Here is a 21764-nt window from a genome sequence, read left to right as displayed (position 1 = left end):
TAACTCCTATTCAACTTACAATATTTTGCTCGTCCATCATTTGTCATCCGAGAGCGGGCCTGGGCACCCTGTCTGTCATCATCAATCCGTCTTTTTACTTCTGGGATACTGGGATAATAAACTGTTTTTGAATGGGGGGAGGGGGGGGGATAATAATTAAATTGCAGTAGAACAGCCACATGGCAAAACAAAGTGTCCAGTGAGTGTTCATGCAAACTTCCTTACGACTCACATGGGTTGACTCAATTTATTCCCACTGCTACCGTTTTACAATTGTCATCTGTTCTCAGTCGTGCATATCGTTTTCATCTCCTTGCGGTGCTGTGAATTGTTTGGGTGTCTCGGCCCGTCTGATGGCGCATGTTTTTCATCGTGCCCTCTTGTCATGAAGATAGAAAAGAAAATCCTGCGTGCTTTTACTTCGGCTTTTCTTATTCAGCCTCCCAACGGAAGTGAGCCGAGCTTTCTTTGTTTATGCTCAATATGTGTCAACATAGAGACATCCGGTGCCTCATAGTAGCCGCATGTGAGCCTGATTAAGTGGACTCACCTTCAATGAACTCTTTCTCATCATGTAAGGAGCTCGATCAGTGCGGAAATTACAGGATCCATTAAGTTGGCGGTCTAATTGAGTTGGGTGGCATCGTGGGGGGAGGTTAGCGCATCAATGTACGGTCCATCGTGCCTACTGACTTGCCAAATTGTATTGATTCCTCAGCACTAAATTGCATTTCAAAATTCACATAACGACGTGTCAGAAGCTCGGTGTTTCAAGTCAGGATGTCAGCAGCACATAAACGCTTGCAAAAATCTGCCAAGCGGTTTGAAGAAGACCAGTTTCTACATGACTTTTAAAAATTCTGTTATTTTAGTATGCTGTCGTGCTTAAAAAAGTTGTTTCTGGCTTCCTCTCTAAATCCCGTTTGTTTGATCTGTTTTCCTCACCGCAGGCTGTCCAATGCCCAGGGGCTCAATATCCAAGTCTTTGGCACTTACACTATTCTTACAATTTCAAGTGTCACTGAAGAGGATTATGGGAAATATACCTGTGTGGCCTCAAACCGACTAGGTGTCCAAAATTCCAGTGTCTTTCTCTACAGTGAGTATAAAGGTTATTTTTTCTCTCTCTTCTGACCGTAATAGCATCGAGGCATGCCATAAACTCCCATTGAGCTCTCTGAAAATGTCTCCGTCCTTCAAGTTGATGAGTAATCATACAAAGATAACATTGTCTCGTCAGATTTAATGCCTAGTTCTTGATTTTCGACGCAAAATTAGAATATTGGTGAATTAGTGACAAGTTGGGGGGGGTGTTATTTCAGGATTTCCTTTAACTTGGGTGGTTATTACTGCGTCTTTGCTTCCACCTAGTGGACGATACTGTTAATGCAGTCTTTCATCTTTGCTAGGTTTGTCTTTTCTCAAACTACATATAGTTGCAAAAACTAATGGCTGAAATTGATTGAAAGAAACAATAACACACTAATTAACTAGTAATTACATTAAGCACAATTAATTGAACACACGTGTTTGTCATGGTCACGTTTTTCAATTCTCGTCTATATTGATCTTTAAAGAAAGAGCTTACTGTCGGTGAATTTCACCAACAAAATACTCATTTTCCTACTAGATACCCAAACAGAAAAACGGATCGGTGACGTTTTTCCACTTGGAAAAAAAAAACCCGTAAGCTGTAGCACTTGTAAGTGCTACACGGTGTACTGTTTAAGGAGTGGGAGGAGGACTTGCAGAAGAATAAGAAAACCTTTATTCATCTCCCAATGGAGAAATTCCCAATTCACGGCAGCAAAGTTACGAAAGTAGGAGAACAAAAAGTGTAGGATCTGCTTTAAGGCAGCCGCTCTCGCGGCGTCATCTTGAAGTCATAAGAACATAATAATAAAATAATACAACTTAAGACGCAGACAGTCATTCAATCCTCACCACTTTTCTGCATACTCTTTGTTGTTTGAAGCAGTTATAGATGAAATTAACCAAACCGTTTTGATTTCAGCAACACGAGACTTAGGGTTGTATCAACTGGACTAGCATTGAGAAAAAGCCTGTCAAAGACATTGTGATATGATGTTGACAAGACACCGTTTTAAGAGCGCTCTCTCTCCTCTGGCTGTCTCTCTCTTTGTGCGCACAGGACCTGGAACAGGCCGAGACATCAACGGCTCAGCTTGCGTATCTCAATCACCGTGGCTCCTTCTGGCCTCCATCGCCTGCCTTCTCTTACAGTGCTAATACCTCTCCTCTCTCCCTCTTCTTCCCAGTTGGCCTTTGACCTTCCCGTTCACTTTCTCTCCCAACTCGCCGACATCCTTATTGCTACACCGACGTTACTGCCCTCAGGCAGTTCGCATCCTTACGAACATCTTAGGTGCTGTCTAGCACCGCTTGCAAATTTTGTGTCTAGCGTCCGGTTATGAATATGTCACCAGTGACGCGAGGGGGGGGGGATTAAAAATAATGTTATGAAGGACAGAAAAAGCAAACAGTGCTCCTTTAACAAATTGTGTTGCTCTTTTTAATACGTACGCACTTCTTTGTTTCAGCTTTCTGTGGCTGGTTTTGAATTGTGTCTTCTTGTGTCTTGATGGAATTGAACGCACAGATATTCCACTTAGGAGGATGCCAACACTCGCTTGTCTCTCGATGAACTGAAGAGTCCTCGGATTTCACCGAGTCCGTGGCCACTGCGCAAATGAGTTGGGATAATCTGCCAAATTTGACATGAAGTGATATTAAGAGATAGTTTCACGATGCAGCGTTCGTATTGTCAAATGGAGATTGAGTCTAAACTGATCTGGTGATGAATACCAACATCCATATTTTGTGACTTTGCGACCTTTTTTCCAGCTCCCTGTTTTCTTGCAAACATCCGAAACAATCTCTTCTCATGAGAATCGAGTGGGGTGTCAGATAAAATGCCAAGCAGTTGAATATTTCCCTATAACAGAAATGTCATCTGCCGCTTCCAAGACATTTTAAGTTGGAAGAAGTTCAAGGGCGGGTACAGTATACATTTGTTTTAGTACCTGAAAAGGTAAACATTTTAAAAAGTGTCCAGGTTTTTGAACTTTTTTTTTTTGTTTTATTATCACATGTAATCGCAAAATAACTAAATAAAGGAAGGCGTGCATTTGCGTTTGTGTAAGTATTTTAAAACCAAAATAAAAATGGTGCTGATCAATAACATGAGTTGAGTGGGGGGCACATGACTTTCATCAAACTTGAAAGGCACAATATATGACGATGAAGGGCGCCAGGAAGACAGGCGGTGAGTAGAATGTCACTTTGCAAAATGACAGCAAGAACGACTGCAAGACATGGAAAGCGTGTCGTTTTCAACAGTTTCTGCAGCAATACAATTTTGTCACCTGTACGTGAAATCGAAACTTTCCAGCTTCCTCACCCTCTAAATGTACACACGGTATGCAAATCTGTAAAGTCCATCTTCAACACACTCCCCCTGCTCATATAGCAGATGTTGCATTTCAAAACTGTGAGTTTCCTGATGTCGTGACAACAAATGTGAGACTGGAGAATAAACCGTGAATGCTTTTTGTTATTTTTTTTTAATCCAAACCCAACTAGACCAAATCCTTAAAGATTCTCATGAGAAAAGGTTGAAAGAAACTCTCACTTAATGTATAGTTCATATTCACATTTGGTATTCTTCTGTGATGAAGCGACTCGCGTGCGTTGTCTTGTCTGACGAGCATCCAACCTGGCCCTTGGCCATTGGCCTTCACTTCCAGGCAGCTTGAACACGCACATTTAGCTCATGACTTTTCTCCGATAATGTTACAGATCAAAATGTAGGACCCGATGAATGACTTTCTCATGATGTTTTTCTTTTTCTTCTTCTTCTTTTCAAGAAGTCTGTGAAATTCCTCTGAAAATTAATTGTGATACTGAAATGTTTTTCTGTACTGCCACATGATGTGAACTCCCATACTGGTCAACATTTATGTGATTTATGGGATTGATGTGTCCCCCTAACCTACTTTTGAAACTGACTTCAATTGGTTTGAGGTCTTTCATTTTTATTCAGGCATATTTTCAAAAGCTATTTACTGATTTTAAAAAATGTCTACCTTTTTATTTCTTGCCAAATCAGGTTTTTGAGGGATTTTCATTTGTTTATTCAGTTTGCTTGATAAAAGCTTCGCTCGATACAGATGTTGCCGTGTATGGAATGAGCCTGTTGCTAAAGCTAACCCTTATTTAAAAATATGAATAAACATAGAACATATTATATTATTGTTACTCTAGTCGTATTTTATTATGATGAAAACATGATCTGCTATGGACAAAACAAGGGCAAATTTGAAATTTTGCGCCCAAAAAAAAAGTTTACTTTTATCTCTGGTTTAAAAAAATGTGTTGACCTGTGTTTTCTGCCCTTGATATGTAACTTCTTCAACTGGATGAATCATTTCGTTCAAGCAAATAACGAAAGGCTTGAAGTTTGTTTTTGTCTGTTTGTAGGATTTCTTTTCCTGCCAAAAAAAAACGAGAAAAAAAAACCAATACCGGTACATGTGAAGTGGAATGTCAATTCACGCTTGTCAGAATTCAAAGTGAGAGCAGCAAAACAGAATGTTTCTTCACATCATACGATTCCATCATCACCCCCCCCCCCCCCCCCATTTTAAAATGTTTTCGACACGTCTGCGTTTACACGTCAAGCAGCAGTCATGCTTGCTGTTGTGTTTCTTGATTTCACCTCAATCTTGTGTTCGTCTCAAGTCACTTGCATGCTGTTTGGTCACATTTCCGCTGTTGTGACAACTCAAAGTACTGTAAAGAATTTGTTTATTTACGCTGACTTGATAGTGGAGTGTGTAACGCTGTCGCTTCGGTTTTGATTTCAAGCTATTTGGAGCCTGTTCTGTACAAAAACATTGAAATTCGAACGTGTAAATATCAACAAAGCACCTTTGCAAGAGAGAGCTTTTGGTTTTTTTATATGTCTTCATCATCTCATGCGTTTTTGTTTTTGACTAAGCAAAAAAAAAAAAAGTAACTGGAATTCTAATGTTAGTCAAGTGTGACGTTTCACTTTCCAAAAATACGCTTCATTCATAATGCAACAGTCGTGTCCTCGTGTCCATCTTGCTCACTTCGCTGCCTCACTTGGACTGAGGAAAGCTGACTTTTGTCAGGCAAGGAGGAAAAGAGACATAGCCAAACAATCGACCATGCAGTAAGAGACCACATAGACAACCAAAGAAAACGTCAAATTTCCCATTTGCAGTTTTTGCATGGAACAAAATCAGAAACGAAGCATGCTAGCCTATTACCAAGCTGAATAGACCAACCAAAACATAACGACAACTCGCACGGTCCAATTCCAGAATATAGCACAAATTGTGGATGCACAAAGAAAATAACACTTCGTTTTTATTGACACGGTCAGCGACGAATAATATGGTTTCTCATGGTCTTTTCGCTACATGACAGGGACAAATTCATCAGAGACCCTTTCTAATCCGTGTCGACCCAGCATGACTTTAGCGATTGATAATGCCGGGAACAGCAGAGAAGTGCACATAATCGTTTTGCGTGTATGTGAGAAAGCATTTGCAACTCGTTCTAAGAAATTAGGAACTGCCTTTTTGATATTCACAAGTGACTTGTGAGGAATTCAATTCTGATCTGACAAATGCACAAAAGCAACAGAGAAAAAGTGTAATGCCGCTCTAACCGTCAATCAAAATTAAGCGTTAGTCCTTTCGGTACAGGCTGAATGTTTGATGCGGTCCTTTTTGTGTTTCAGTAGGAGTGCTTAGTAATGTTGAGGCTGGTAAATCAATTTCCATGTGTGTGCATAGTTCACAAAAGTGATGTGCTTATAGGTTGTATGCTTTCATTATGCACTGATGGTTATTCTCAGCAAAAGACTGTTGTCTTTCTTTTTGTGCCACAGAAACCATGAAAATATTCATCATGGAAATGTCCATTTACCACCTATAGTTTATTTTGTAAATCATCAAGTTATTAAGATGATGACAATGTTATCTGACCCAAACGCCAAATTGACCTCCTGAAATGAAATCTCAGTCCACCCGTACATTTTCTGCCACGTATCCTGTTCAGGGTTGCTTGGGAGCCACAGCTGACCGTGGACTCAAGACATCGTTCACCCTGAGATGGTTGCCCGTGCAATCACAGGGCAAATATAGATAAAAATGTCAAGTCTTCAATTAACCTTCCATGCGTGTTTGTGGACGGATGGCACTGAGAACAGGAAGACCGTATGACCGATAGAATCAGTTTATCCATCTTTTATGTTCCTTCAAACATGGATGTCCAATTGTGTCCCTGCAATTAGAGATCAGTCCTGCAGGTTGGAGTTCGACATCTCACCATAGCTGAATTGACACCGGGTATGTGGCGAGCAAAAGTTGAAAGGTGACCAACCGATCTGATTCTTTCTTTATGTCCTCTGTGTGTGTGTGTGTATACACCGTGATGTTTCTACAACAAAATGTTGTGAAATCAGCAAGTCCTAAAAGTGCAAGAATTCAATCCGAAACATGTTCACGATGGCATTTGTACTTGAGATTCAATCAAGCATTCAGGAACAGCAATGTCGCACCTTTGTCTATTTTACTTAACTTTATTATGGCATAGGGTAATTGCAGTTTCTTAAAAGAAAAAAAAGATTGTGTAGTAAAATTAAATGAGATTATATTCTCAAAAGAGAATTTAAAATCAATGTTAATGTATTTGAATGTGACTAGCCATGTCGTGTAACTTTTTTTGGGGTAGACACGCAGAATCTTAAATGAAACTCTTGTGTTTATTGCCATGTAACATGCTAATAAAAGAATATATGTATTGTTACAATCTCTCTAGAGTGACATATTTTTTGTCATGAGGAAAAACTTGCTCCTTAACTCCTTAAACACCGTCAGTACGGAAAGCCGCATTAGCATTTATTCATTATCACGGATGTGATGTACAAGAATGAGTGCTCACGAGTAAGACAATTCCACCTACGAGTAGAACAGCTCACGTGCACTAGTTGAACAGCTGTGTCCTGCAAGTAACTTTTTGTCCCACTATGCCTTCAAATACTCTTTAATAATTCTGCACACTAGGTGGACACAGTTGCCATACTTGTAGGACAACTACAAGTTACTGGTCGTGTTACTAGTGCAGCATAGTAGTTTACTAGTACGATAAATTTGCGTACTAAAAAATGTTATTTATTCTGACAACTTGATCCATCTATGACAATGACGTCCTAGAACAAGTAAACGCTCTTCTGTTAGTTGGCAAGAAGGGTACCAAGACTCGCGACTCAAGGCTCACGTCTCAAGACCCGCGTCATCTTCGAACAACAAAGCGTGTGACGGAAAAGTGTTAGGACTGCACGACTGTCCGTGTTTTATCTTATGTGTTGTGATTATTGTTTTACTTTATGTTAGCTGTTTTGTTAAGCGCTTTGTTGCAGCTGCCGCTGTTGTGAAAGCGCTATATAAATCAGCATGTATTGTATTGTATTTAGACTCGTGATTCATGACTCGCGACTCAAGATTCACGACTCAAGAATCGCGATCTGCAACTCGTGATTCACCACTCGCGACTCATGATTCGCGAGTCAAGACTCAAAATTCGCGACCCCAGACACGCGACTCGTGACTCAAAACCCGTGAGTCAAGAATCGCGACTCAAGAGTCATGATTCGCGAGTCAAGACTCGTGACTCAAGACTCGCAGATCAAGCCAATCTTTGTTGTTTTCGTTGTTGTTATTTTTGTTTTAACAAGCAGCTGATGTAGAACTGCCATTGGCAAGGAAACAGTCGAGTGTGTCAGCTGGGAAAGGGTCCAGGTGGCACTTGACTATGACAATAAGTGGCATGTAAAATGGAGAGATGAATGCGTAGATGCAGATGTAAACAGAATCTGGGAGGGACTTCTATATTTATTATACTTATATATGCTTTAGAGTGCAACGACATAGTTGCTTGGTCGGTGTTTAGCTTAGTGATGCACTACTGCCAAAATGTCTTGAGTCAGCTTTTAGCCATCCCGCCACTAGATGGCGGCAGAACACTTCACAACATCCAACTGTGAAGAAACGGCCGTTGTTTTGTGCACTTTCTATAGCAGGGGTGCCCAAACTTTTTGGATCGAAGATCTACTTTTTGATCAACTAACCTCACGGGATCGACCCTTACCGGCGCGCGCACGCACACACACACACAAATTAAAGATTTACCTGCTTTATTTTTTTTTTAAATATTTTTTTTAGTGAAAATGAGACTGATTAGTGTGCAGTGTATATTAACACAAAAAATATATTACTAACATGTACAAAGACACACAAATAATTGTTTGTTTTTTTCTTCTCGACACTCCTCGGATCTACTTGGGACCTGTCTTAGATCTAACGGTAGATCAGGATCTACCTAATGGGCACCTCTGTTGTAGTGGTACTCACGCCTGGCTAGTGTGCGGGTAGTGTGGGCCCGGTTTGCACTTAGTGACGGTGTGTATGTGGGTGTGAAATCAGGGTTGCAATCTTGTGTCGGTCGGATAGGTGCTGATTGTGAAGTGCAGTACGGGACAGGGCGGTATGAGTATGCCACCGAACACAATGAACCAACTTGAGATGAATGGAATCTCTTGAAATAGAAACGTTGGTTTCCTGTCAAGGAAACAATGGGGATTGATAAGGAGTGTCGAAAGGTGGCACACCTGTTCTGGGGTGATTTTCAATCCTGGGTAGGTGGGGAGTGCCAGAATGAAATGTGTCAGTGGCAGACACAGTAGAGTGCAGCTTCCAAATCGGGATTTGCCTACTGGGCCTGGCTGTAGGACTGTGGGTGATACCCTGAAGAAAAACAAAAAAAAACAAATGGAGGGAACTCCCAGGGCAGTGTGGGATGGGCAACGGATATTACGGATTAATCGGCAAAATGGACAGACATGATCCTCCAATGTTCTTGTTGAGTCCCTGACATAAAAACCTCTATCTGAGCAATTTGAAATGGGGTACAGCCGACTCCCCAATTATGTCACCCTTTTTTTTCCCCCAACTCCCAGAGGAGAGCCTTAGCATTGCAAGACAGAGGTACAATCCCCTTCGGAGCGAATTCATTCAGTGAATGGACCGCATTTTCTGCCGAGTGCATCTTGCTTGCCGTTGTGAGTGCGTGATAGAGAAATTGAGACGGCATATAAAAGTGCCTGATGGGAATTTGAAACCCGGATTGAATATAGATGAGGTTTTTGTAGTCCATGTCAAACCAGGAGGGAAGCCCCTTGCCAGTGCCTCCACATCTGTAAGACAAGAACAACGGCGCTATTACCCAGGAAGTAATTTTATGGTCATCTGGGCTGAGGCAATGCATCGACAAAGTTCAAGGATGGAACCTCTTATTGACTGGACTGCCGCCAATCCCATGTCCAAAGCGTCGACCACAACAACAAAAGGAAAGCGCAGCAACTTTTGACACAAAAGCCACAGTTAATGATGGTAATTGGCACATTTGCTTTATTTTGAAAACACATTGAAACCATTTGTATTTTTTTTTTTCTTCTTCACAAGTTGGAACTTTGTTAGGTTGAAACTGGACATTGCACTCACTGGAATATAGGAAAAGTTTTTTTTTTCTTTGCTCATTTGTGTGTTCATCTTCTTTATGTGTTTGTCTTCACGTCTGTGCAAGAGGATTATCCCAATTCATATAAACTGTCATAACAACACCAAAGACATCAAAAAGAAGCCGCCACACCTCTTAAGTTTCGGTAAATGCGAAAAAGGTTCCTATCAGAGGGAGAGTTCCCATCATGCATCTGGTTCGATGGTTCATGCTACTTCTCTCACGTTTGGGTGGCGCGATATAACATTTCATGTATTAATACTAAAGCAGAGTTCTCAGGTTTATGATACGAGGATGGCGTTTCAGTGGCAACAGGTCCTTTTTGGCGAATGAGGGTCAGGAGGGTTCGTCAAAGGGGTGTTATTCAAGCTTGAACGACTCAAGCGGAGTTATAGCGAGAGTAACGGCGTTGTCCTATACGTTGTAGTCTGACAGCTCTCCAACTGGAAATGATACACATTCAAGTCTACATTCTTATGATAATGTCTTGTATTTTCTGGTTGCGGTGTTTTCAATACGCTCATGAAAACTCGGGTTGCATGTTAAAAAGAGCAATTTTTTGTGTGCGTGCACTGGCAAATAAACAGATTTTACTTCCAGTGTGTCAGAAAGGTCAATGCAAAGCAGATAACGTTGAATTTGTTGTTTCAGGGACAGCGGTTATTACAGTGGATATTTTATGTTATCAGGTTGCAAGGTGCATGAAAGGGTTAAATGTGCATCTTTCCAGTTGGGCGTTTTGTAACCAACTGCCAAACCTTCTACGTTACGTCGCAAAAGATGATAGAAATCAACTCTTTCTCATCATCGGCATAACAATCATGTTTCAGAATCATCAACAAGCAACAACATCATCACCACGTCATCAAAATATTAGCTTGAGCCAAAAAACGCCACGCTGGAAACTCCCCCCAACATGAGAAAATCATTGCCACACAAAAAATGACAAACAAATAGAAACTGACTGCCTTTGCACGGGGAAGCCAAAGAGCAACCTTTTTAAATTTTTGTTTTTCTTCATTTTCCTAATTCTTCTTTTGGGAGGGTAGACTTTGCCTCAGTCGTCCTTGGACTCGGTGGCCTCTGCGGCTGCATCTGCTTGGGTATCGGCCTCTGCTTTAGACTCCTCTGCAGCATCTGCGAGAAAGAAGGGACGAGAGGTGAAAATTGAAACTCAAAGGAGGTTGAAAAATGAGTCCGAGAAAGACGGTTTTCACATCAGGGCACAGAATAATTATAAAACTTTTACCGGGCCCTTAGAGATAGCGAGCATCGAAAAAATGTGCGTCAAGGACTATTAATTCAAGACAATTTCAAAGAATGTACTCTAAGTGCACCGAGTTCAAGTATGAGCTGATGTTGCTCACACGTGCTCAAGAGTGGAAACCGGAAGTTGCTCATGTCGGCGATATCATACGGACTGTAAATAAGAAGCCGGGCGCATGCTCCTAATGGCTCCTTTAAATATTTACAGCGCGAATATGCTAACCTGTCATATTTGATATTGTGCGATGGCGTCAGGGTAAACCATTGGCAAAAACATGCTAAGGAAGTTGACACGCTTTCTTATAATTATGATCCGTTGCGGAGCCCTTTATCAACTTGCTGTGAAAATCATATTCATCGGTCTATGAAAGAGAAAAATGCTAAATTTGATGGCTCACTCCATTATTCTTAATCTATAACTCGCAAAAATGATCCGGTGATATCATACTGGAGCTTACTCCACAATGAGCTCAGCCTCTTTTTGTAGAAGACTGAAGGGTGACATCATTGCATTTGAAACTGGGAACAGGACGTGGGTATGGGTCTGTGCTGGGGTGGGGGTGGCGGGGGCACCAAGAAAAGCAGATTGATCATGTCTAAGTGCTTTTACATTAATGTTTAAATGGGGATAAGACTCAAGACATGATGAGTCCGACAGCGGAACTTACTGGTCGAGTATAATTAGCCTGTGAGCGCAGTCTGTGTCACCATAATGGGCTTAATACACACCAGTCCAAAAAAAAAAAAAAACAGATCTAGTGATTGCAGATGAGATAACAGTATTCAAGATTTTCTTTGTGTGCGAGCCACTTTCTGGATTTGGGTTAGTTTTGGACATCTGGTGAGAGAATGGACTTCACAGTCAACCACAGGGTTTAACTCATTCACTCCCAAAGACGTTTTTAAACGTCTTTTCAGACTTGGTCCAGATTTGGCTGGTACTGAATGAGTGAATACCTCGGTTTTCGAACGACTCTGTTCCCGACCAAATCGGTTTCCGACCAAATATTTCGAGTTTTTTATGCCTCAGATTACGACCGAAAAGCGGTTCTCGACGTAGACGAGGAAGTGTACTTCCTCGTGTAGCGCTCCATTGTGAGAAGATATGTTCAATAAAGATTTGTTTTTTAAAAAGAGCGGGGTTTCGGTTTTTGAACAAATCAGTTTTCGAACAGCCTTCTGGAATGGATTGTGGTCGAAAATTGAGTTATGACTGTAGTACGACCATAATATCCGTTCCAGAAGGCTGTTCGAAAACCGAAACCACGCTCTTTTTAATAAAAAAATCTTTATTGAACACGTCTGCTCACAATGGAACACTACATGAGGAAGTGTCACTTCCTCGTCTACCCGAGGAAGCGTCACTTCCTCGTGTAAGGAAGACCGAGAGGAGTCAAGTGGCGCATTCAAGTGCGCTCAGTTTGGTCGAGAACAAATTTTCGGTCGTAAGTCGAGGCATAAAAAACTCGAAATTTTTGGTGGAAAACCGATTTGGTCAAGAACCGACGCGTTCGGAAACCGAGGTTTGCCTGTACCTGTGTTACTCCCCGCAAAAAGTTGCGATATATTTTTTTATTAATGCATATCAAGATTTGTAATATCGTCCCAGGTTTTCGGGCTCCAAATCAGCCCCGTCTTTATGCGCGTAGCTGGGACTAAAGTTTTGGAAATCAAGCAGATGGGCGGCCAACAATTCCTAGTGTGTGACAGACATCCCCGGTGTGGATTGTGACCGGTAAAGATCATTAATCATTCATCAGAATCAGAACACCTGTTATCCGTGCTCTGCTCTATGCAGGCCGGCGATCCCGTCGAGGTGGTAACTATGACAACGCAGAGACAGTGCTGCTTGGTGACCTAAATTCAGTGTAGCGCTCCAGTTGGTGCGCGTTTGTGGGTGTGGGTGTGTGTCTCGCGCCCCCGCCTACTCCAGACCGAGCATGCACCATTAACCGTACTGTACCTGTCTGGCCCAGAGAGGAGAGTCCTCGGACCACAAATAGCAGCTCGGAAATACATTTTAAAGTACTCTTTATCTATCTTCCAAAAAGTGCCTTTCATGGTTTATAAGTCGTAGTGATTTGACTGAGAAATAAGTATCCTGCGATTTTTGGAATTTTTGAGGTAATTCCACAAAATTGTTGTTCAAGCAACGTTGTGGGTTCAGATGGTAACGTAAATGTTTTTTTTTTTTTTTGGTTTGTTTGTTTTTAAATTGTGATTGAGTCCTACAAGCCTGCTTAGTAACAAGTCCAAGTGAAGGTGTAATAGCCAGGGTCATAATAGTTTGGGAATTTTTTTTTGGGTTACATTTTGTTTTGGATTTAATTTTGACTTTTATTTATTTATTTGTTTGTTTATTTTAATTCAATTCGTTCTGAAAGGTCGCCGATGATAAAATAGTACACTCGCCGGACTTGTGTGCCGGCAGCGTGGGCTCGGTTCCCACTCAGTGACGGTGTGAATGGTCGAATAGTTGTCTTTTCGTTGGTAAGAAACATGAACATTTCCGACAACAATGCATACCTTTATCTTCCGTTTGGTCAAGCTCCCCCTTGTCGGCTGCCGGGCTGACAGCGGCAGGCACATCGGCTTGTCTGGCCTCTTCCTTTTTCTCCTCTCCATCCTCCACCTTCTCCTCAGCCGCGGTGGGACTCTTGACTCCAGCAGCCGGGGCCTCGGCATCTTTGGGCTTCTCTTCAGCTTTCTCCTCGGCCTTTGGCTCCTCTTTGGGGGTCTCGGCGGACGCCGCGGGAGAGACGGCGGCAGGTGCTGCCTCCGCGGGAGACGTTGCTGCTCCTGCAGGAGAGGGAGCGGCGGCTGCTGGTGAGTTAGCAGGCTTTTCTGCCACGGGGCTTTTGGCTTGGCTGCTTTCCTCTCCCTTGTTCCCCTTCGCTTCTGCGCCGTCGCCCTCCTCGGCTGGGGATCCTTCGGCTTTCTTCACCTCCTCGCCGCCTTCTGTCGCTTCTTCCGCGGCGGCGGGATTGTCTCCATCCTTCTCTTCCTCTCCATCTTTCATCTTTTTCCGAGTTATGTGTCCACGGAAGCTGGCCTGTATTTTGGTCGCAGCCTTATGAGCCTTGTCTTCGGGTTTGTTGACGGTTCCATCCTGCTCAATCTTCTGGTCCACATCCTCATTTTTCTCCACCTAATTGCCAGGAAAGGAGATACATTAGAATAAACGAACAAAAATATACGTTGACAGGCATGAATGTGAAAATATTGAGTATTCTAATACAGGGGTGCAGTGTATTTCTTGAGAATGATTATCTCAAGCTGTCATGCTGCAATACCGTATTATTTACCCGATAGGTAAATAATAGATTTAGTTGAAAGTTCAGAGGAGACAAACGGTTAGAAGTAAATTGAAAATGAAAAAGGACAGGTGTTAGTACATTTGAAAATTGGTAAGCGGAAAGTACTGGACAGGTTGGGTCAACGTTCTGGGACTAGGATAAAAATGCAAGTGGAAGACGAGATGGTTCGGAAAATAGAAGAAGGATTTTTCAAAAGGGCACCGTTGTATTACCTTTGGTTACTGGATCCAAAGCTGTCCATCAAATAGTGGGTTGTGTTATGAGTCATTTAATCATCTAATGAAAAGGAATCAAATCAAATAAAGGAAAGAATGATGAGCACTGAAAATGAAAACAAAATGTTACAATACATTCCAAAAAAAAAAGAAGCAAACAAATATTGGTAAAATATACGTTGAATCAATCAAAAGCATCAAATTTTACACAATAAAAAAAATGTAAGCAACATCAAGCAAATGTAAATTCTGCATGCAAGCGGTGTAACATAAGTAAGGCCAAATGATAACAAAGCAGAATCCATTTTTTTTTGTTGCGGTTGATTGTTTTTATTGATTTCCATCCATCCAATGTCTTAGCAACGATTTGCAAGGAGTAAAAAGCTGATTTTACATTTTCAAGTGCTATCCAGTGCATTGTGGATCATAAAAAAAAAATCTGGAGATGACAAACTGTTAACAGTCAAACCTTAAAAAAAAAAAGTGTCAAGCTTTCTGAAATCATCTTTTCTGTGACTCAACTGGCTGCTAGGAAACCAGCCGCCTGCTTCATTCTCTTCAGCATTCACTACCACGTCCCTTACAACAATCAAACGTTACCATGGCAACCGGTGTGCTAACTCATCACGGCGCTGTCTGCTGGTTGTTGCATTGAAAGACTTTCCCGATAGGCAGTGTGCTTGACCTCTTGCCAGCCAACGGGAGCTCATAAATCAGGGGCTGCAATCAGCCGGCTAAATCGGGGTCTTGTACGAGGAAGTGTCAAAGTGCAGCGGTGGGGGGGAAAAGGGGGTGGTGCGGGGTCAAGGGGTGGTGGGAGTTCTTATTTTCATCTTCAGGGTCAGTATTGCAGGATTAACAAGGTGCAACGATATGCGCGTTTGGGCTCAAGGTTTTAAATCGTGCCTCAGAACTTTTACCGTATTGGCCCGAATATGAGACGGCGCAGATTATAAAACGACTCCCTGTTTTTCATGACTTTGACGAGTTTGAAAAAAGACTTTTTGAACACCAAATTAATTTTTATACAGAAAATAATTACAGTACATCCGAAACAAATGATTATTACAACATTTTTTAGAGAAAAAGCATGTTATTTTGCCTCATTCAAATCTTGATATCCGAACATTTAAATATGTCAACTAAAGTGCAATCATATTCGAAAATGAATGGCTTCTGATTTTTGAAATGTAAATTACATCACAACTTCTCCTCAGCTGCCGTTTAACCTGGCCAATCTTCGACCCACTCTTCTCCAGATTGTCGCTACGTTTCTCCATTTTCTTCCATCTCTTTTATTATTTTCTTCTCTTTTCTTTCTTACCGCAATTTTTTATTTTTCTTCTTTGTTCTACCGCTATTTTTATTGGTGTTCTTTGTGACAGGGGTTCACTTTGGCCTGGGGAGTCAAGTTCAGCATTCGCTTCAATGATATCTGGCGCCATCTAGCGTCGTGAATGGGTATATTGTCTAGAGCCCGAATATAAGACGACCCCCACTTCTTATTTCAAAGCAAAAAAAAACAGTCTTATATTTGGGCCAATACGGTACTTCTAAATACATACGATCGCCATCAATTTAGCTTCATTCTATTAAAAATACAACACAGCGTTCACGGTTGTGGTTGTACACGACTTTGTGATTAGATGGAGTACAACTGCTCACCACGGGCATATCCTGCGTGTAATATGCGAGGTCCCTGATGACTTATTGGGCCTTTTATTACGACTGATCTCATTGGTGCTCGCAATTGCCAAAATTTGACCCAAGCACTTAACTCTAAATAGAATTACTTTACTGGCTGCATTCAATGAATCATAGAAGGAGAGAAGGAGACAGGAACGAACGAGGGTGTCTGGGAATATGGTGGGATGACATCATTATTGGATCGGGGGGGGTTGTCAGCTACTTTAGAGATTAGGGTGTGTGAGTGCAAATGTAATAACGTGCCAGGAGTGATCTCATATGAGTTTATGAGGATGAAGGCAAGATCATCATCTTGGTTGGACCGCATTTGTGGGTATCATCGTTTGCATTATTGATCTCGATTTCCGTGTGTCCGTTCCAAAATGCTTGACTTCCTGAAACTTCTACTTTCACTGTCACTGCAGGGATAATTGATCAAACCTCTGATGGTTAACCTAGGGACTTCAAAAATGTAACTTCAAACCCTTATTTCCTGTTTAAGAAAAAAAAGTACCGGTCGTCAGTGTCTCACATTTCTTAAATCCCACCTCGAAACACTCTCACTGCAAACATGCTTCTTGTGTCTGTTAATTGAATCCCGGTCACATAGCCTGCAGGCGCAATTTCCCTCGGTATCTGTGCGGCACACATTTTTTATTCAAAAAATCCAGCTGCACTGCCCACGGGAACACGCAGACCACTCCCATCAGTTCACACATTTACCACATTTTTTGGGGGGGGGGGGGGGGGACTCCAAAGATGCTCACTGTTCACTAGCTGTCTTAAGCGCAACGTTTTCAATATGAATTGATTTTCATGACAATTACACAATCTACAAGCGGCACGATGTTGGAAGCGAATAAGATGCTTCAACTACACATCATCGGACCACACTGGATGTGTCCAAGACATCTGCAGTCTGTTGCATTCTCGGTCTGCCTCTGCCCTTGTGTGGGAAGCAATTGTCATGAGAACCACACCCAGAGTCTTTGGCTATAGCTCTGGATCCACACACACACACACACACACGGACATCCCCTTCCCCCAATAGTGACACAGCTGCAATTTACCACCTCAGTGTCTCGTTGGGGACTTGTTTCAGGAAGGGGGAGGAAAGGATGGGGGACAGTTGAGTGTACGCTGAGTGATGGTTGATGTGCCATGGAACCATTTGTCACAAAAATGCAACACGTGAGGTGGTTGCCTCGGTCCAATAAATTTTTTTCCGGCTTATTATTGTATATTTCGGCAGAGTGTAAAACCCTGTCGTGTGATGCGAAAAAAAAATGAATTGAATATAGGATTAAAGTGCCAGGATGATTTTAGCTACCGATGGAGAAAAGATCCAGATGCCAAGCGGCACTGCTGAACATCTGTGCCATGCTCTCTGCGCTGTCTTCACTTTGTTTCTTACCCTGGCAGCTTCCATTCTCTCTCTCTCTCTCTCTCTCTCTCTCTCTCCTCTCTCTGTCTCGCTCAGCCAGGCAGACTCAGCATCGCACCACACCCTTGTAGCCAACTATCTCCTGCAGATGAGTCTACGACGGCTCAGGTGGCAATTGGCCACAGCTCCCGGTCAGGCATCGCCGCATCCAACCGTCCTTTTAGGCTATCAATCGGCGAGTTTGATTTGACGGGATATACGGCTCACTTTATTGACGAATGCTCCGCGGCAAATCATACGCGAGAGCACATGCCAGTGTCATTTCATCCTCTGGAGCAGCCTTTAATTCAATTACGCCGACTCGTTGTCTGAACAAAGGCTCTGCGATCGCCACTGATCTGGCAAGGGAGCTACGGCTTGAGGAGAGCTGCAGGTGGGGGAGGAGACGAGCTGGGGGGTGGGGTGGGGGGGTGGCCAGACATGATGGGAGAATGGAAGAACAGGCCATATGGGCGATGGCTCATGCTACAGCTAAATTCAAGTTTAAGCAGAATTAAGAATCCTGATTGGTGGGCGGGTCTTGATTTTGAGAGCGGAGTGGGAGGATTTGAAAGTGGAGGCAGGTGTGGTATTGATATGAGGATTAACTCTAAAAAAATGGTGGTGGGGCGGAGCTGAGGACAAACGATGAGGTAGAATTTGATTCAGGAGTTTGCTTTTTTTGTCGGAATGAAATGTGGGATCTCGGGCCGCAAAGAGACGTACGTACGCGAGAGCCTAATTCGACTTTTTCCAGCCGAAAAAAAATGAAAGCGGCTCTCTCGGTTTGAATAGTGTTCAAAGACAAAAGATCAAGCTGGAGTTCACACAGCCACTCCCTTAACCCATCATGCTTCGCGATAGCAGCGCCCATCGCAACATTCATTGTTCAGCAGGAAAAGGCGAAGCTTGTTCAGTCCGTCCGTCAAAGCAGGTGTAAAATGGATGTTCGTCCCGGTCGTGGCCCTTCATGCTTGAAGCAGCCTTCAGTGTGCAAAAAAAAAAAAAAAAGCCTGCGCCTCACCCACCACATGGCTGCGGTGTGCAGCATGCCGGCTTTCTTCCCCCTCCATGTTTCCGCCCCTCCTTCTCCCCCCACCTCGTCCAATGTTCATTTCCTTTCTGCCATCCTGCGCCCACTTCGGCTCCCATACATTAAGTCTCATTTTTAAATTGCTGTTTCACGTGCACCTCCCCCCCCCCCCCCGCTCCTCGCTATCATCTTTCAATGCATCTACAGTACGCTGACAATATTCACCCAGGTACTCTGGCGACTGTTTCTTTTCATTCTAGCAGCCTTTCAGCTGTCATGCTTTACTTCATTCCCGTCTTCCGCCCGCCGTCGTCAGTGTGACTCATCCCCAAATTAATGAAGCCGTCAAAAATCGAGCGTGTCATGACTCCGATAAAATCACATTCACGTTTGATTAACGACGTCGGAAGGAGAAAATGATTCTTGTCACTCCGAACAGAAAATGTCCCCACGGCAGCTAATGCAATGATGAGCACCTCTTCTTTCTCTTCTACTATTTGGATCCACCCATTTCCATGCAGCACCTTGCCTGCCTCTTTTTTTTTTTTTTTTAATTCTCAGCTAGCTACCCAACACCACCCTTTCACACCCTTTAAATAAGTGCACACTTCATTGTACTCTCCATTGGCAGCGTCCACTCATCGAACTGGAGGGCTATGATAATCCATTTAGAGTCATTTATTGCCATTGTAATCCCCCTGAGGCCACTGACATGACGATGCTGCTCACTCACTATGCACCCCACCCTGTTTTTTTTTTCCTCCTCCTCACTGTGGAAATTTACTTTTTGGGGTGTCACCCATTCTCAAAGCGAATGTATTCGGCCCGTCAACGGGTCAGTTCGAAACGTGCTAAAGTTTGCCTCCGTGAATATGAACGATGCAGCTCTTTGACAAAAGAGAGGCGATCAAGCGGATCTTGATATTCTTTCACTTTGAACAAGTGCATGATCAATAGGAGGGGGGGATGCCGCTCCAAATCCAATGCCGGTCTTAAACTGCAAATGCATTTGCTGGCAACGTCCATTCACGGAGGAGAATTGCATCCACAAGGCGTGTCTGAGCTCTCTGTCGAGAAACTAAACTGAGCCAGCAAGTCCAAGTCATTGAAAATGATTCTTGCCTATAACCTCTGACTGACGGCAAAGGAACACTCTCAAAGTTCAAAGTTGAGATGCAGCATTTTGTCACATGATAGAGTGGAAAAATGGAAATGGATAAAGCAAATCGGAGCACTTTACCGGTTTGGTTCTTCTTATGCAGCACAGCATAGTTGTTACCGTAGTATCCTCCCTTTTTCTTCTCTCGGCTTTTTTCTTTCCCTTTTCCTTCTTTTCTCTTCTTCTCTCTCCGCTCCCTCTCTCTCTCTCTCTCTCTCTCTCACTCTCTCTCTCTCTCTACGTCTCTCTCTCTCCCCCTCCCTCACTTGCATGCAAATACTCTCTCACTTTCGTGAGCGCACACACTCACACACACACACACACACAACACACACACACACACACACTTTCTCTCTCTCTGGCTGTATCAACAGCTATGCTGCCCACTGCATTTACTCTTACCACTCACGCTCTCTTCAGTCAGTCTGCCCGGTTGCACCTCTCTCTCGCTCTCTCTTTCTTGCTTCCCCCCCTCCCTCCCTTTGCCTGACAATGACTACAAGCCCACCCTTTAAAACCCCACCCTTTGCCTCGCCCCTTCCATCCCTCTGTCCTTCCCTCACACGATCCCCCACTTCCATATTCCCCTTTTCTGACTCATAAAGATGATCCTCCACCACCTATTTTAGATCAGCACTCCAATTTTTTTTTCTCCTCCCCTTTCAGGCAACCTGCAGCAGAAACACTGACCCAAATCACAATAAAAAGGCCAAAAGACAACCCAGTATTTTTCTCAAATTATATTTGAATGTTTTTTTGTATTAAGTTATTCTTTCACAATTATGACACTCCTCCACTTTTCCCCACAGTAAGTTTTTTTCCCTTAATTAGATGCCCTTGCAAATGCATCGTGCCTTTTCTTTTTCTTAGGCTACCTACCCGACTGTGTAAAATGCACTCTGTTCACTCAGATTAGTGTTAACTCGGCTGCCGAAGCAATACCGAAAACATGTTTTCTGGAAACGCCATCAGCTGCCCTTGCCAGTAGAGAAATGTGAAAGTGAGCGGGGATGATCACGCCTGCATGGATGCAAGCGTGCATACGCACGCAGCACTCTCAGGACACGTCACCCTCACCATCATCCCACCAACCCACCCCCCATGCCCAGTGCGCTGTTCTCATGGAAACACTAGCAGATAGACTTGGAGAGCAGAGGAGGAGGAGTGAGTTTGTGTGTGTGTGTGTGTGTGTGTGTGAGAGAGAGAGAGAGAGAGAGAGAGAGAGATGAGAGTAGGGGAAGGATACAAAAGGTCCGGGTGTGGCACACTTCTCCCTCCACCTTCCACTATCACTCCCCCCTTGCTGACATTTCGAATATGAGTCTTATTTAATGTGCATTTATTTCTCCCAACAATTATATTTGTAATCATCACCGAATCTTTAGGTTAGGCAAACGCCCATTCTTCTGTTTGTCTTTCATAACAGCACAGATGCACAGTGTAGTGGCACAAGAGTCCCCACCCCCGCTCCGATACTCTTGAGTTGCAGCAGATGCTCCGGACACAAAATAGGGAGTGAGGCATGGACAGAGAGGGAGGTTAAGAGCAAGTTGTGCCATTTGTCTTCGCTTTTACGGGATTATTTCAGATGCACGTCATTGAGGGGAAAGTATTGACTCACACCCCTTAGCTGTAGCCTTCCCGCTTGTTGCAAACACTCACACAAGTATGGCACGATCACATTGCTCTTCTACATCATCATAATGTGTATTACGTCATCTTTCCCAGGACTCTTTTTTTTTTTAAAGACTTCTTTAACGGATATTGAAAACTTTGTATATTCTAATGTACTTTTAATGACTTATTTTAACAAGTCAAAGTCAAAATGAAAAGCTATGATTTGCTGTGACATCACCAGGAACTACCAAGCATCCAGTCAGACTGCACAGATCCTCGTCGGCGGCGCACCTCAACTGGCAGACACAAGTGATCCAGAACCAGAAGCCTTTTTACATGGAACCAAGACGTATTTTAACTAGTATAGAACTATGAACGGTAATCCTTTCTGATTATCGCAGTCAGTGGCGGAGCTACA

The 21764-nt window shown here is 43.0% G+C and overlaps 2 protein-coding genes across 4 annotated transcripts in view; one reads left to right on the top strand and one right to left on the bottom strand.

Moving 5' to 3' along the window:
• Positions 1-5901, top strand: part of lsamp (limbic system associated membrane protein) — a 95463-nt gene extending 89562 nt beyond the window's left edge. For all 3 annotated transcript variants that reach the window (XM_052077868.1, XM_052077866.1, XM_052077867.1), the window contains 2 exons: positions 951-1099; positions 2153-5901. In XM_052077868.1, the coding sequence (XP_051933828.1) occupies positions 951-1099; positions 2153-2250 (247 nt within the window). In that variant the 3' untranslated portion in view covers positions 2251-5901. The remainder of the gene's footprint in view (positions 1-950; positions 1100-2152) is intronic.
• A 3597-nt stretch (positions 5902-9498) lies between these two features.
• On the bottom strand, positions 9499-19974 carry gap43 (growth associated protein 43). The gene is made up of 3 exons (XM_052077873.1): positions 19811-19974; positions 13423-14044; positions 9499-10767 (listed from the first exon to the last, which is right to left on the bottom strand). Exons 1-3 carry the CDS (start codon positions 19838-19840, stop codon positions 10688-10690), a joined length of 732 nt encoding a protein of 243 aa, XP_051933833.1. The 5' UTR covers positions 19841-19974; the 3' UTR covers positions 9499-10687.
• Positions 19975-21764: the final 1790 nt, after the last annotated feature.

Source organism: Hippocampus zosterae, chromosome 10 (genome assembly GCF_025434085.1).
Source record: "Hippocampus zosterae strain Florida chromosome 10, ASM2543408v3, whole genome shotgun sequence".
NCBI classification, from domain to species: domain Eukaryota; kingdom Metazoa; phylum Chordata; class Actinopteri; order Syngnathiformes; family Syngnathidae; genus Hippocampus; species Hippocampus zosterae.
The sequence above is the reverse complement of the archived record's forward strand: the minus strand, read 5'-3'. Positions and strand labels throughout refer to the sequence as shown.